Source organism: Pinus tabuliformis, chromosome 5_2 (genome assembly GCF_031772625.1).
Source record: "Pinus tabuliformis cultivar Carrire ecotype Pingquan chromosome 5_2, CPIR1, whole genome shotgun sequence".
NCBI lineage: Eukaryota > Viridiplantae > Streptophyta > Pinopsida > Pinales > Pinaceae > Pinus > Pinus tabuliformis.
In genome coordinates this window covers 550,968,829-550,986,150 of record NC_142306.1, presented here as the reverse complement: position 1 = coordinate 550,986,150, position 17,322 = coordinate 550,968,829, and the positions used below count along the sequence as shown (strand labels likewise).

General features: G+C 35.9%; 1 protein-coding gene across 1 annotated transcript; it reads right to left on the bottom strand.

The window, feature by feature from the left end:
- Positions 1 to 1,215: 1,215 nt before the first annotated feature.
- LOC149160128 (uncharacterized) lies at positions 1,216 to 1,971 on the bottom strand. Its single transcript, XM_089434516.1, has one exon. It carries the CDS (start codon positions 1,969 to 1,971, stop codon positions 1,216 to 1,218), a length of 756 nt encoding a protein of 251 aa, XP_089290642.1.
- Positions 1,972 to 17,322: the final 15,351 nt, after the last annotated feature.

Below are 17,322 nucleotides of genomic sequence, written 5' to 3'. Positions count from 1 at the left end.
CCATGATGTGTCTCAGAGAAAAGCATGACAAGTAGTAACTTTGTTAATCCAATTGCATATAGATTTGGAATCTCCAAATAGCTGTAGATTTCTGCACTGTTTTTCCAAGGCAAAGTGTATGGTGTATTTTGCTGCTGAAAGCTCAGCAAAATTGTTTGTCCCTCTGCCCAACCCCATTTGAATTTTGTAAATATGATTTGGAGTGATATGGAGGACAACGCCTCCCCCACAGCCAATGTCTTGAGCTAAACCATCAAAGTAAGCCTAGGGGAGGGATTGGTTTATGCTCTTAGGAATGATATGCCTGGGAATTGGATTTGTTTCCTCCTCTGGTATTTGTTGGTAGTCTGCTAGGATTTGGGCGGCAATACTCGACCAGTGGGGGGGGTGAATTTTGAAATATGAGTCTGTTCCGGGCAATCCAGATGGCCCAGCAAGTTAGTAAGGGAAATTTTTTTGTTCTTTCTGAGGATACATTGGACCACCAATCCTCCCAGGCTTCCTGAACGGTTATGCCTTGCCACCTAGGGAGGGAAGGTATTTGAGAGTGGATAGAATTCCACAACTCCCTCGTGCATGGGCAAGTAAGAAAGAGATGATTCCTAGATTCATTGTCTGCTTTGTAGAGGCCGCACCAGAAGGGACCGTGAAATGATCTTTGAGTCAGGTTTTCTCCTGTTTGGATTTTATGTCGTAGAATGGTCCACATGAGGAGTCTGGATTTGGGTGGTGCTTTGAGTTTCCAAATGCTCTACACCAAGGTTCACACTGTAAAGGTTTCAGAGAGTTGATAAGAGCTATGTAACTCTCCTTACGTGTGTATTTCTTGTGCTTTGTGAGAGCCCAAATAAGCTCATCCTCCCCTTCTTGTATCCTGATATGGGATTCCCTGAGTGCCCCCGTGTATTCCTTCCAATGCTGCTGCCATTGTTGAGGGATCTGTAACATCCTTCCAGTTTTCCAAGCTTGTTGTAAAAAAGTAGAGCGGCCATTGTCTGCTATATGGTCAATGTGAGTGATCCCTATGGAAGTGAGGTATGCTCTGAGTTCCTGTGGGAGTATCTGAGCGTTTCCACAACCAATCCAGGGGTCCATCCCTATTTTAACAACTTCTCCTGATTGTATTCTCCATGAGAGTCCATCCTTGATAAGGGGCATAGCTTGGAGGAAAAATTTCCATATGTTCGATTTCCTGGATTGTGTCCACTGAGGTTGTCAAATCCAGTCCATAATATTTAAAGGAGCTATGTATTCAGATTTGGCCACTTTAGTCCACAAGCTGGAAGACGTGACTAGTTGCCACCCTAGTTTGGCCGCCATAGCTGTGCAGAAAGAGTCTAATCTTTTTATACCCCATCCTCCCCACTTCTTTGGGAGTGCCAATGAGTCCAAATTTGACCAGGCAAAAATCCTTTCAGGTTGGTTTCCTCTCCACAGGAACTTGTAGCATAGGCTTTTGATTTTGGATAGCATTCCTTTAGGAATCCATGCTAAAGACATCCAATAGACTGGAGTTACTTCCAACACTGCTTTTATGAGTATCAGCCTTCCTGCTCTTGATAAATATTTTAAATACCAGATGTTTAGCCTTTTCTCCAGTTTGGATATGAGCCAGATCCAGTCAACAATCTTATAACCATGTGGTTTTAATCTATAGCCCAAGTATTTTAATCCCTTGTCCAGATTTTGAAGGTTATAAGGGAATCGTCTCAGGGCATACTGGATCTCGTATGGAGTGCATCCAATAGCCGTTATAGAGGATTTCTCATTAGTAACCATCATGCCAGTGGCTGCTAGGAATATGGTGAATGTATTAAGAAGTGGAGTTACATCTCCTATACTCCCATTTAGGAAAAGTAGTACATCGTCCACAAAGAGTAGGTGCGTTAATGTGCAATCTTCTGTGATGTGGATCACCCTAAGCCTGCCTCTTCGATGTTCCTCCTTTATCAAGAAACTGAGACCTTCCATGATAAGCAAGAAGAGGAGTGGGGACAATGGACATCCTTTCCTGAGGCCTCTTTCAGAATGGAAGGAAGGTGAGGCCGTACCGTTTACCAGGACACTGTATGATACATTGGTGATACAACTCATTATCCATCTTATAAATTCGAATGGGAAGCCCATGTGCGTTAAGAGCATTTTGAGGTATAGCCAGTTGAATCTATCGAAGGCTTTCGAGAGGTCAACTCAGGACCATACCCTTCATCTTGTGCGTCTGGATAGAATGTAGGATCTCTTTTGTTGTTCCAACTGCTTCATGAATTTGTCTATTATGTTAGAATGAAAATTATTCAACTGAGATATGGTTGGATAAGATTGGCCGAAATCGATTTTCTATAATCTTAGAGATGATCTTGTAGATACAGTTACATAAAGATATGGGCTGGAAATCATTGTAAGATGTGGGATTGTCCAGTTTGAGTATAAGGGCAATAAAGGTTGAGTTGAAGGCCTCATACATTCTTCCAGAGGTTCTGCATTCTTCTATAACTTGTAATAGATCCCCCCAAGGTCTGAAAAAATTCCAGGTAGAATTCCACAGTCCAGCCATCCGTACCAGGGCTTTTATCTCTCTTGAACCATTTGAGAGTGTCCTCCAGTTCTCTCAGGGAGACCTCTTTAAACAAGTCACCTCTTTCATCTTGATCTACAAACCTTGGGAAAAGTTGGGTTGTCTTCATTATGTCTCCCAGGGTGGCATTAGGTGGCGACTTATAAATGTTGCAGAAATGGGCAGAGGCCATAGCTGCCGGCTTGGGGAAGGTGTTCACAGGTTCTCCATACTCATCTAATAGCTGCCAAATAGTGTTGATAGCTTTCCTCCCATTTGCAAATTTGTGGTAGAACTTAGTATTGCCATCCCCTTCCTTCACCCAGAGTCTCCAGCTCTCCTCTCTGTTCTTCAGGATCTGGTTTCTCTTGGCCCACAAAGAGGTTATTTTCTCTTTGTGCTCAGGGGAGGGGAAGATTCCTTCATGGTCATTTTCATACTTCTCAATGGCTTCTTCAGATTGTTTGAGGGTAAGGTCTTCCTACTTCCTCTTCTTATGGGCCCATTTCATAGAGAGGGTTTTGAGTTATTTAAGGTTTTTTGAAAAACCTTCCATTATAGTTCTATTTGCCCCAGGGGGATGACTTCTCCAGTAATTTGTGACAAGGTGTATGTATTCAACATCCCTCAGCCATGCTGCATTAAATTTGAAAGGGATTTTAGGCTTGTTCATACCTCCTCTGATTTCCATGTAGATCGACCTATGATTTGATATTCCTCTAGTGCCCACCCACTGTCTATATCCCAGGCCTAAGGTTAACATATGCTCCTTAATGAGATATCTATCAAGTCTTCTAGGGAGACTGTCTGCTCCTAATCTATTATTCCTCCAGGTGGGCAATATCTTCGGGGAGGGGATATCTATGAGATTATGCTCCTCCAGCTTGGCCTCAAAAAAATCAGAGAGGATATCCCTTTGTGCATTATGACCCCATGATTCTGCATAACTGATGGAGAAGTTTAGGTCCCCCCCAGGACGAGATTGTCCTTTTGAAGAATGTGTGAGTCCAGGAATCTACTCCAAAACTCCTGTTTGTTGTGACAGGGCCCATATATATTAATGATCCTGAGCTCAGTGTCATGTTCAGATGAGTATATATAAGCTCCTATGTGTCCCGAACTCCCCCACACATTACAGATCCTGATAGATCGATTATTAACTCCTAACACTAGTCCCCCAGACCTCCCTGATGCATCAAGGGAATGAAAAGTCCAACCAGGTAGCCAGGTTTCCAGGAGGTGGGTAATGATACTCCCCTAACCTAGGGTTTCTTGTAAGAAGAGAATGTCAACAGGTTTTGCTGAGAGCAGTCTCCTTATGGCTAGTTTTTTTGCAGGGCTAGCCAGCCCTCTACAATTGAAAGAGAGGAGTTTCATGGAGGAGGAGCCTCCAGGGTATTCACTGCTCTAAGTACCTGATCAATGGTCTGTTGTTTGCCAGAAACAATCTCTTCCCCTGCTTGTACCTTGGCTTTGGATAGGGAGGATGGTCTGCCTCTAGCCAATTTTAGAGGAGGAGGAGAGGTGATGAGTTCGATACCTAGAGAGTCAGGGGCATTTGAGCGAAACCTGGCTCTGGTGGGATATCTGAAAGGAAGAGGGCTGGAATGAGAGGGGGGCTCATGTGAACGGGAATTTGTAGGAGGATGTTCAGGGAAAGAGGGTTGTGTGCAGGAGAAGGTAGGGGAGGGGGGTTTTATAGGGCATTACACAACCTTAGAGGGGATGAGTGTGTGAGAGGAAGGCTGTAATAAAGTGAGCTGTTCATAACAAGATTCAATGCCATGCAGAGATGCATTTAAGTAAACAGAGGAGGAGTTTGTAGTTGACATACCCATGGAAAACGCCGCCTTTGCAGCTGCCCTAACTCTGGTAAGGGGTGGAAAGGGTGCTTCGATGGGTGCCTTGCCTCGCTTCTTCCTGGTCTATTTTGAGGGCACAGGTAATGCCTCTGATTGTGCCCGATTTGTGACCCCATCCCCTTCAGAGGGGATTTTCTGAGCTTGTGTATTGTTTTGCACTAAGTCCTTCTCCCTGTCTCCTGCCATTTCCTTCTTATTTTGCAGGCAGTCTTTGTACAGGTGTCCCACCTTGTGACAACGTCTACAACAGAAGGGGACACCTTCGTAGTCTAGGGTTTGATTATGGGAGAAAGATTTCCACTTCAAAATAATGTGCTCATGAAGACTACCTGAGTATCCAAGTGAATAAGAATCCTGGCATATGCTATCATACCTAATGCTAGGTATGTCTAGTCGTGGTCTAGGTAGGTGCCCAGTGTGTTGCCTATTCGCCGGAAGATGTCCTCTGACCAAAATTGGAGAGGGAGTCCAGGTGGCCGAACCCATATAGGACCGACTCCTATCTGCTCTTTTGCGGGGTCGAAAAGGGGGTTCCATCGCCGTAGGAACACTGGTGCATGCTCGAAATGCCAAAAATACGACAATACCCAATTTGTGTGCTCGGCTCTGGAAAAACGTAGAGCAAACCACCCTCTAAAAAAATGTTTGAATGGTTGGGAGATCCGCCAGGTGCTGTCCCCAAACCTCCGAGGCCCATATCTTAAGCCTAACCGCTGTATAACTTTGATCGCGAATTCTACCTACTAGAACTCGGTCGGCCGTATCCATGGTGTCACCCCACTGAATGTCCTCCCCGAGTCTGAGAATGACGTCCTCGCTTCTGACCTTGAAGCACTTTCTCTTCTTTCCCCTCTACGTCGGCGCTTCAGGGTCTTCTGAATTATCCCCTGTTAGGTTAGGGTTAGGGTCAGGGGTTTCAGGGCAAGGGAGCTTGGCCGATGGAATCAATTCCGAGAGAGGGGGTACCGCCGCGTAACTGCCAGATGGTTGCGCCTCAGGTACCGGTACTTGTGGAGTTTCCTGGGCCAAATGTGCGCTCTTAGAGGGTTGGATGAGGATTCACCAGGGTGAGATGAGAGGGGGGTTTGTGAGTTAACTGCCTCAGGGTTTGAGTGAAGGCAGGAAGAGACGAATATGGAAGGTGAAAGAGACTGCGGCGACGAGGGTGGAAACGGCTAGATCAGAGGAGGCTCTGAGAAGGTGACTATGGAGCAGGATGGTCAAGAAATGGAAGGGAGGCCCTCAAAGGTAGCTGATAGGTGGCAGCAGAAGGGAAGGATGTCGTCTGCGCCAGAGTGAGGGGTTTGCCAGATATTAACATTCTCCAATGGGTCTTCCAAGTAGTCTACTAGGTCAAGCTCCATACCTGTTCTGGTGTGTTCTCCGCCAGCTTCCTCCAGGACCATCGTAACCGTCGCCGCAGGTAGGGTATCAAAAATCGATTGTGGTCACAATGAAACGGGGAGGAGCGGTAACAACACTGTTACAGAGGGTTCAGTGAGAAACGGAAGCTGTGAACCGTTGCGGGTGATGCAACCAGAGAAGGGAGCAAGCGTCGACAACTAGCAGGTAGGTGGGGTGCGTAGGGGGTCCTCGAGTCGCCATCAACCGCAACAGAACTTAACCCGTTTCAGACTGTCTCCTCAGCGCCTGATCCATCCTCACCCTAATAAGGAGTTGGTCATATTTCGATTTGATATTTATTTTTTAAACTTTTATAATTACTCATTATTAATTGAAATGGTTACAATTTTTCACATGAATAACAAGGGGGCAATGTATGGGCTTTTTGGATGAGCCATACGTGCCAATGCATCGTCTGATTCCCAACCCTATTTCTTCAGTGATGCAGTGAAGACTGGGTTGTTAACATTTCATTAGGATTTGGAAATTTGTGTTAGCACTTTGTGGGTAGTTGAATCAACTAATTTTTTTTATTATGCATCAAAATATATCTTTGAAATACTCTATCTTTTAAGAAAATTACCATGGAACATGAAGAACATTTATATTGCCCCCAACTCCCACCCATTCCTTATGGAAATGTTTATCGACACTTCTTAAGTCCCAGGGAACAAGAAAACTTAGAAGTGATAAATGCAAAGAATAAACATAGATACATATTCCACACACATTTGTGTTTAAAATATGAAAACACATGGGAGGAGGATGAATCTTTATGGTATACACACATTCAGGATGATTTCATTTATGTAAGTGAAGTGCCATAAAGGTCGAATTCAATAAGATTTTTTTGGTAAGAAATGATGTTATTGCGATTAATGTTTCATCCAAAATGATATATTCACCTATCTCTATTTATCTTTAAGGTTATTTAGTCCATTTATGAATTTTTTTAAACATTCAATAATTACTATTGATTACATTTTACATAATAGGTAGGTAATTCATGGTCTTGTAACAAAGTCTATTTACAAATTAAAAATCTCCATGATAAATTGGAGATAAATATCTATAATAAAAAAATTTGTCACATATTTTCTAAAAACTTGTATATATGTTTAATTTACATATTAATTTTTTATCATTAATAATAATTATTATTATTTCAAATAAAATTATAATTTAATTAATTTTTATGAATTTTTAATTTTAGCAACTTGAGATGTATGATAAAGTGCTTTGATATTTATTATAAATTGATGTTTATTGACATTTATTTGATTTATAATACTACACTAATATACAATAAACTACATTTATTTTAGAGAAAATATCAAAATTTTATGTTATATTTAAGATATAGCTATTAATGTAATACTCTTATGTTTAAGATATACTTATTATGTTTAAGATATACTTATTAATGTAATACATTTTATACTCAAATCAGATTAGTTGCAACTTAGCAAGTCCTCCGGCCCATAGAAACTAACTACTCAGTTGTACTTGTTTCATACTCTTCAACCCTTTAGAAACGGACTACTAAATTGTTCTTATTTCATACATATTGATTAAGTTTATAGAGTTTGCACCTAATTAATTATGTGTAATAGTAAATGTACAATTTCTGAATTATATAGCGATTGATCCATAAAAAAATCGAATCTAAATTTTAAAATTGGAATAATTATGTTCTTAATTTACTAAATAAGTGTTTTTTCTAAATTTTAAAATTGGAATAATTATGTTCTCAATTTACTAAATAATTGATATTTTTTATTTTTAATTTAGATTTTTCAGGTATTTCTATGACAATATAAATTTCATAAACATATAAATCAAATTGAAACAAGTGTGACATATAGCTCTTTAGTACCTATTTCTAATATAAAAAGTAGAGAATCTTTATGGGGTAAATGTGATTATATAACTTAGTTATATTAAGTACATGATTTAAGCACCACAATTTTGGTGGATAGGGAATCAAATTGCTAATAATCTATTGGTACATGATAATATAGTTTTATGAAAATGGTTGGCAACAATTACATAATTAAATAGTAAAAAATATTATGATTAATAAAATATACTAATGGAAAAATGTGAAAAAACATTGCTATTATAAAAAAACATTCTTGTTAGAAAGAATACAAAAATTAATAGGAAGCAAGCTAGGAATGATTTTAGGTTAATAAATGAGAAATAAATTATTAATTATGAAAAAATCAATATATATATATATATATATATATATATTTTTTTTTTTTTTTTTGGGAAAAGAAAATATTAACTATGAAAAAAGTTTATATATTTGAAAAAATAGTTGGATAATTAATTTATGAGGACACTGAGTTATCGTTTTTTTAACAACTTTTATTTTGAAAATTTGATTTTAAACTACATAAAATTAGTCATCCACCAATAAAAAATAAAAAAATCAAATTTTAAAAATTCAAAAAATAATTTTCAATTAAAAAAAATAAGTTTAATATTTAATTTTACTAAATTTTTTTAAAATTAATTAAGAGTGAAAGCATTTTGACCCAAACTAATTACAATATATTATGCCTTTGGCAATTATATATATATATAAACCAAAATATAAATCTCTTTTTAGAATGTTATTATATCATCTTTATTATATTTTTATAAATATATAACTTTAAGATAAATTCAAAAATTCTATATAAATTATATCTATATTGATATTACTTCATCTTATATCATATTAATTCACTTAACTAAAAATGTAATGACCCACCTACAATTTACAAACATAACATGAATATTAGCATGCATACGAGGTATCCACATGGTAGCTACATATGCATGAACCACATGTATTGCACTAGTATACATAATGGCTAATATTGGAAAATGTCTAAATTAGGGTATTGAATTGATTATTGAAATAAATTCCTATCTCACCGAAATATAATGAATATATCAAATCAAGTACTTGATATGTATACCACCTTTATATACGTATGATAATCCTTAATCAAAAGAAAATATAAAAATATAATGAGCTATGAAGTAAATTTATTTAGTTTAATTAAAATAAAAAATTTATTTATTAATTTATTAAGATTCTAAATAAGATAATTTACTTAAAATTATAAATAAAGTAAAATAATTTAATTAAAATTTAATTAAACAAAATAATACGAACTCCTAACTACTCTAAATAGATAAATTCAACCTATGTGTGATATCATTGGGAAGGTAACTGACTCTAAAAAGGAGGATGCTAGAAGTTAAGAAAATGACAATGGTCACTGACTCTAAAAAGGAGGATGTTAGAAATTAAGAAAATGACAATCGAATGATGGGGAGTTAGTGAAATTTGGGCATATAAGGGAGTTTAAGAGTATTGAAGGAGGAAATTATTTTTTTGACTGTGGAAAATTTTTGGAATTTGAGCAAAAGTGCAGGAACTTCTAATAGAGTCACATACATTAAGCTTGATTGTTCTTGGAGTTTTGGGCACAGGGACCAGAAGATTTGTCTTCTGGGTCTGGGAACTGGATAGGTTGATCTTAGATAGGCTATGAGGATTTGATCGGTTTTGTAACAAGAGCGGATTGAGAGCAACAAAAGTCGAAATTGACTTCAAACGAGATTTCCAAGTAAGTATTTACAATTAAATTTTGGTATCAGTTAAATTTCTAGTTAAAAATAAAAATATACATAAAATTTGGTATCAATTAAATTTCTTATTAAATATAAAATTTAAAACATTAAAAGCATTAAAAAAAATTAATACAACTTTTATATTATTAATAATGAGATAAGTTATAATAAATTAACTATAACTTTTTTTTAAATCAAATCATATTTCTAAAATCAAAGTAAATCAAATACACATGTTTATTGATTTTTTTAAAGGAAAAATCACATTAATTTTATAATAGAAATAGATATATAGAACTTCATAAACATCACCCAATTTCATGGTATGACTTTTCTTGTTGATACGGATTTGTTGTAACAATTGACTTACCTTTCATCACTTGAAAATATATAATTTTCATGTGTGAATATGTTGGTTATAAGTTATAGATTTTTTGGTAAGTTTATTTAGAAAATAATAAATTATCAATATAGATCTATTTTAAATATGGATTTGATATAAATATATAATTTGCATATGTGAATATGCTACTTACAAGCTATATATTTTTTGGTAAGTTTATTTAGACAACAATAAAGTATCAATGTAGGTCTATTTTAAATACATATCTGATATGAGTCGAGAGAGATTTAATTTCTTCACTTGAATTTTTTTTATGAGTATATATTATTTAAATGTTTTACATAGTTATTTTTCTTTGAAGATTTTTAATCTTTAATTTTATTTTTATTTTCGCTGACATGAGCAAAATTTCGATTTTGATGATAGATAGACAAACTTATACATCATATTGAGCTGTAAAATGAACCTCTAAACTCAACAAAATTTACAGTATTTTATTTATTAATAAATAATTAATAATAACTTTAAATTTTGAATATCACTTTTTAGGAATTCTAAAAACATTTAACTTATGCATAAAATGTTTTCTATAATAACCCATATATACAATGCTATAACACCATAAATACCAATAAAATATATAATAATATACTTATTTAAATCTAATTAGTAACATATTCTACCAGCACATTAATAACCCTATAACACGATATATATTGGTTATCGTTTTCTATGGTATATCCACTTGAATATTGCTGTGAGCATATTGTACAATATTTGAAATTAGAATTTAAAGTAAGTTTCAGTTTCGGATTATTTTGTCGTCACAACAAATAATATTAAAGACATGTTTTAATTTTAAATTTCATACGTATAACCAGAATTTAGAACTGATTTCCGTTGATATTTTGAAATCAGCTGTAATAGAAAGTAATTTTGTGTGATATAGAAAACACAATAGTATGACATCATTTTGAAAATAAAAGAAAATAGAGTTGATTATAAATTAAATTCATATCAACAAATGAAGGTTGATATATAAGATTTCCATATTTGGAGTTTAATATCTTTAGAATTATTTTATTTACGATAAAAGATATCCCGTGAGATCATTTTGAAAATAAAAGAAAGAAAATAAAGTTAGTTATAAATAAAATTCATATTAACTAACCAAAAGTTGATATATTTGGATTATTTTATTTAGTTGATATATTTGGATTATTTTATTTACTTGATGGGTAGTTTCTATGTTTACATTTCAGTTTATTAGATTACTATGAAAAAAAAAAGAGAGTAAGGTTTGATATAAAATAAATTCATCTAAACCAAAGTTTTTATATTTATATTTTTAGAGTTTAATAAAGTTTGATATACGATACAAGAGCGTTAATGACTACCCAATCCTTATCTCCTATGAAGCACACAATTCCATTATTCTGCATCTCCTCTTCAAATCTTGTGAAATTTCTATAAAAATATCTTAAGAGGTAGATACACCGTTTTTCCATTAAATTGCAGCTATAATTGGAGAAAGAAAACTTTCCCTCAAATCGTTTGCTTTGTTTTGTTTGAGAATGAGGAGGGTCGGCCTTGATATGCTGATTTATGAGAATAATAGTCATCATGTGTCGTCGGGGGTGTGGATGGTACTGGTGGTGATCTCGGCGCTGATTATGGTGTCCATGGTTATCCTCTGCTGCGCTGATGATGGACACAATAACAAATAAACGCCGTCGCAGGGGTGGGCATGGTGGCGGAGTTGGAGTAGCAGGGTCGTGGTTCGGAGCTGATGCAGCGGCAGCTGGTGGTGGTGGTCATGCCCATGGCCATGGCGGATGTGGAGCAGGCGGTGGCGGTGGAGGTGGCTGCGGAGGGGGTGGCGGTGCTGGTGGTGGTGGTGGCTGCTGCGGCGGCGGAGGAGGGGGTGGCGGTGGCTGTGGAGGTGGGGGTTCTTGAAGGATGGGATCTCATATTCGGGGGTTAAATTTGACAGGTGACGCTACTCATCAAGGAATTTTTTTATGACATTTTTAATTTTTAAACTGCCAATTATATGACTTTTAAAATTTATTTGTACAAGTTTCATCTAATTTCAAATTGTACTCATAATTGTTCAAATTTTCCATTCTTTGTTGTACCATTCGGCTCAAGTCTCATTGCTACACTTTGTTTTGAGATTTGCTGATCAAATTTTTCTGCAAATTTTCTATATTGTTCAAATGTTCTGAGTTGTTTTGTTTAAAATGGAAATAGTGATAAAATAGATGGGATATATATATAGAAACAACAAAAAATAATATTATGAAGTGAAAGAATATATATTCATAATTACTTTCACATGAGGAAATCAGATGATATGATGTAAGGTATCTTCATCATTCCCACGCGATTAGAAATTGTTATTATTATGAGGTTTCCACGAAGATTCTCTTTCGCAGGTACGTGGTAGACTGCAGTATTCTACAATATAATACACAGTAGGGTTTTGAAATGGAACAGGAAGAAGTTCCATAAATTTGAGAAGAATTTGGTAAAATTGTTGAAATAGATGGAAATTCTGATATTTCTTTATCAAGAAATCTCGGATTCATAAGTAGCAGAGATTGATACAGAGGAATACGAATACAGATAGGAATACTAATACGAATGATTCTAAGTAGGTAGGCCGTTCCATCGATGGGAAGGACGAGAACTGTGTGTTTGTAAGGAGGGAGTAGGTAATTTGTCTGGACCCGGATTCTGGACGATGCACATAATGAGTTTAATGCAAATAATAATTTCAGCAAGCAGAGGAGGAATAGCCAGGGCCTGGATGGACAACATAGCCAGGGCCTGGATGGACAACAATAGAACTCTCTAGAAACCATCTCATAGACACTGCAATAATTTTTTTTTACTGTTCGAAGGTTGTGTATACCTCAGGTTAAACACATACCCAATAGAAACCTGATACCCCACGGTTACGTAGAAAATCCAACTGAAGGCGTTGAACTGCACGTGGCACGAACATTGTAATTGGCGTGAGAAGATGCTACGGTCCACAACCAGCGAGACAAAGCTACAGGTGTGAGTGGTGATCGGGATTCGGGCCCCACCATCCGCATCAAATAAAATCAACAGGGGCCACTATTTTAAGGTCAGTTCTATACAACCATACGGATATTCACATGATAAAGATCCTACCCATGTCGATTAAGGCACGTGATTGAGGGTTTTAACAACGTGATCAAGGGTTCGACTCCAATTTCTCATACTCGTGGTTTCTATTACCACACCATAAAGACAGAGAGCTTCTTTAATCATAAGCATATTATAAAAACTATGGAACCTAGCAGGCTAGCACTAGTACGCTGCTGAGGGGTTTTATTTCAAAAATCAAAATTCTATTTACACAGGAATAGAAGTTAAATACTCAAAGAAATATAAATCAAACACTCAGAGTTGTTCCTCTATCAAAGTATGAGGATTTGGCTGCAATCTTATTCTTCTCCATCCCTCAATTTTCTACGCAAAATTCACTGAAACTTCTCCTCACATTCACATGAATCTAAATCGACTCTACTTTCGAATCTTAACAATGTCGGATCCTTTTCCACTCTCATTCTTGTTTTGGTGGCTAGCAGCAATAAATAGTAGTCGTTCTCTTCGCAGATCAACTTGCAGGATCGATCGATCGGGTTGCGGGTAGAGATGTCCCCTTACTGGACCCAGCAAGAGAAATAATTTGTTTGTCCCTGAGCAGTGGATTCAGAGTCTTACATTTCGATTTCATTTCTCATTTAGGATTCTTTTAATTACACACGTCTAAATAGACCAACGCTAATCTACGAAAATCGATTTTATTTTATTTGGAATGAGGATAACCAAACTTGTAATTTTTTTGATTAAATTTAAATATCATCTATCAGGGTCGTGCGGCTCGTTTTTTGAATTCGAAGACGTCAAAACAAGGTTTATTTAATTTGATCAGAGTAGTCCGGGTCGTTTCTTAAATTCCAAGACAACAGAACAGGGTTTAATTAATTTGACTTCTAGTTTTTTTCAAGGAGCCTGTAGATCTCTTTTAATTAGAGAGCCTCGGGGCGGAATCACACACTAAATCAAAATTTATTTATGATTTCAAAAAGAATTCAAATCATTTTACCTAATCTTTATCACAGTATCTATGTTTACTTAACAGAGATTTAAAAGAGCTATTGGTACCTTAAAAAAATATTGCTCCATTGTAGCAGTGATCATTCGGCCCTTTGCACACGGTCTGCAGACGCTATATACTCCCAAATTCATCGAAAGCGAGGTAGAAATTAATGAACAGAGCATCCTAGCCTAGAAATTTTGAAAATAATTAATTAACCAGAAACAGAGCGCAATTGTTATTCATAAAGAGATCAAATAGACATTGCAGTCGTTGTTTATAAAGAAATCAAATCCACAGAAAATCACAAATAACAAGCCCGAGGTAGTTACCTTGCACATATGATTTTGTAAAAGTATTCACTCGTGCACCCAACGCTCTGCCCTCAAATCTGGAAGGAAAAAACTAAAAACAAACCAACAAAGAAGAATTAGTGCAGAAACATTTAAAAATAACCAATGAATTGTTAAAACCAAAACCAAAGAAAAATAGATTCCGATTGCTGTCCATATATCAAAAAACTACAGCACAGATTTCATCTCTCACCTCATCAATCCATGGAGAAGAGGAATTTGTGTCGCCCAATTTGATTCACCCAAATAAATATGTCCTTCTCCTCTGCACTCGGTGGTTAATTTACATATAGACCACACATAAACATAACAAGAACAACATCATACACAGCAGAAACACACAAGGAAGACTATACACAAAGAACAACAGCATACACAGCAGAAACGCACAAAGAAGACCATAAACATAGACAGAAACCAAAACAAAGGGGTTAAATTGAATGCGGAAGTCTGGCGAACACCAAGGCTGCAAGGCAATTGAATGAGAAAGATAGCGAATCATTAGCGATTAGAAATTTATCTGTAACTGTCCTTTCTCTCTAAATGCTCAAGTGCTAAACCCGAAGGAAATTGAATGCGAAAATCCGCAGATCTGATAGCCATCCAAAATTTATCTGGTCATTGTCCTTTGTCCCTAAATGCTAAACTTACAAGTTGCCGCCGGCCGTTGATTATACAGTATAAAAAATATATAACGTAAGGTTTAATATATATATATATATATATATATATATATATATAATTTTTAAACATGCCCGTCATATTGACGTTTTTAAAAATTAATGGCAAGTTACACATGACATGGAGATTTGAAACTAAAACGTATTTTACGGGTAAAAAAGCTAAATACGGGTATACGGGCGACAAATTTAACGCCTTCTCATATTGGATGGTCATATCATAAATTGATATTAAACCACAAATCACTTCTTTGGGCACAGGGTTTGCATTGACGTGTGTACGACTGTTGTTACTTGTATGTGGTTAATGTTCGCAGTCTCCGGCAATTTTTAATTTAAATTTATTCATTTAAATCCGATGAAATGGGTTTATATTATTAATTTATGGTCTTGTAATAAAGGTTTTTTATTAATTAATTTTCTTGTTTAAGATGTGGTTTTTTATAGTCTCTGATGACAGATGGAGTTATTATTAGAAATGTTAGACAAACCACACTCATTACACAGACACTATCATAAATGTTAGACAAATCACACTCATTACATAATGTTAATATGGAAATCTCTAACAATATGATTCACTGTGAAGTCTCCAATCAATGTTATTTTTTTTTATCACAACATAGATCCATCTTAAATACACAAACTTTCAACTTTGATGAGGGACAGACACCCTTATACATCATTGTAGAATGAGCCTCTTGGCTCAATTAATAATAATTATCATTATTTCAAATAAAATTATAATATATATATATATATATATATATATATATAACAACTTGAGATATATAATAAAATGCTCTGATATTTATTATGGATTAATACCTATTGATATTTACTAACTATTTAATTTAGAATACTTCACTAATATACAATTCACTACATTTATTTTAGAAAAAATATTAAAATTTAATATTATATTAAGATGTAACTATTAGTGTAATATACTAATATATTTATGTTTATGGTGTAATTGTTAGTGTACTATTCAATGGTGCTTATTTCATACATATTGACCAAATTTATAGAGTTTAACCTAATGTTAATAGGAAATGTACAAATTATTATTATTATTATTATTTTTAAACTGTAACGGTTATGAATTTTGTTTATTTGAAAAAGATAGGAGGGGTCTTTGCCGAGGCAGCTCCAATTACAAAGTAAACATCCAACAAATTCAGCTTTTAAATTGCATCATTTTCAAGGAATTTGAAAGGAATTGTCATCATTTATAATTCGCTGCCCTTTCATGAGAGAGCATCCTTTGTTCACCATCTGTTCGGCTTCACTATTCAGGTTTCTGAGGATATGATAGAACTTGCAAGAGGTGAAGTCTTGAAGGACTCTTTTCAATATGCCCAGAATTTTGTTGAGACTAGCGTTGCTAAAGAGATCCTCAGAGTTTAATTTTTTTATTAGAATCTCAGAATCTCCGAAAACTTGGAGGTCTTTGACATCCTTTTCTCTTTCTATGAGGCAAGCTTTGAGAAGACTAAATATATCTGCTTGGATGTTGGTTTTCTGGCCTAAACCCCAGCAGAAATAGTCTCTTGAACTCCCATCCGAAGCATAAATGACCCCTCCAGCACCAACAATCTTGGGGTTTCCTTTGGAGGCCCCATCGAAGAAGATTGTGGTTAGATTTTTGGACCTCCACCAGTTTATGAAAGAATCCTCAGAGTCACTTTTGTGCCATTCCAGATTTGTTGTTTGAGGAGTACGAAAGAGCTTTCGAGGAGAAGGCTCGAGGGGGCGGAGCCATCTCCTTTCTTCGGGGAGGAGCAATGAATCTTCTTTAAAAAACTACTGTTGGGCTACTTCCAAGAGAAAGGCTTTAGCTTTAACTGCAACTTGTAGAGGGGAATGTTGAACCCCGTGAAAGATCTGTTCATTACGGGCCAACCAGAGCTACCAGCAAACAAATTTGGGAATAGCTGTCCAAACTTTATGCCAGAAAGATTTGATGGGGATGCTATGAGGATAGAAATTGCTCCAGGAGGTGAACAGATCAGCAACAATACTCTGAGGGAAAGCGGAGATCTGAAGATCCAACAAAGTAAGACCCCACACTTCCTTAGCAAAATTGCAATCCAAGAATAAATGTTGGGCAATTTCGAGGTTGCTTCTGCATAGCTCGCATCTATGAGGCCCTGCAATGTTCATTTTCTCTAAATTGTCTCCTATTAGAAGTTTGTTATGAACCAGAGTCCAGAAAAAGAAATTCACTTTTGGAAGAGCTAGATTGTCCCAGACTAGTTTCCAGAAGGTCGGAGTGCGACTGATGTTCTTTGAGTCCTGAAGAGCTTTGTAGCCTGCTATTGTGGAGTATATGCCTGACTACCCCCAAGCCCATCT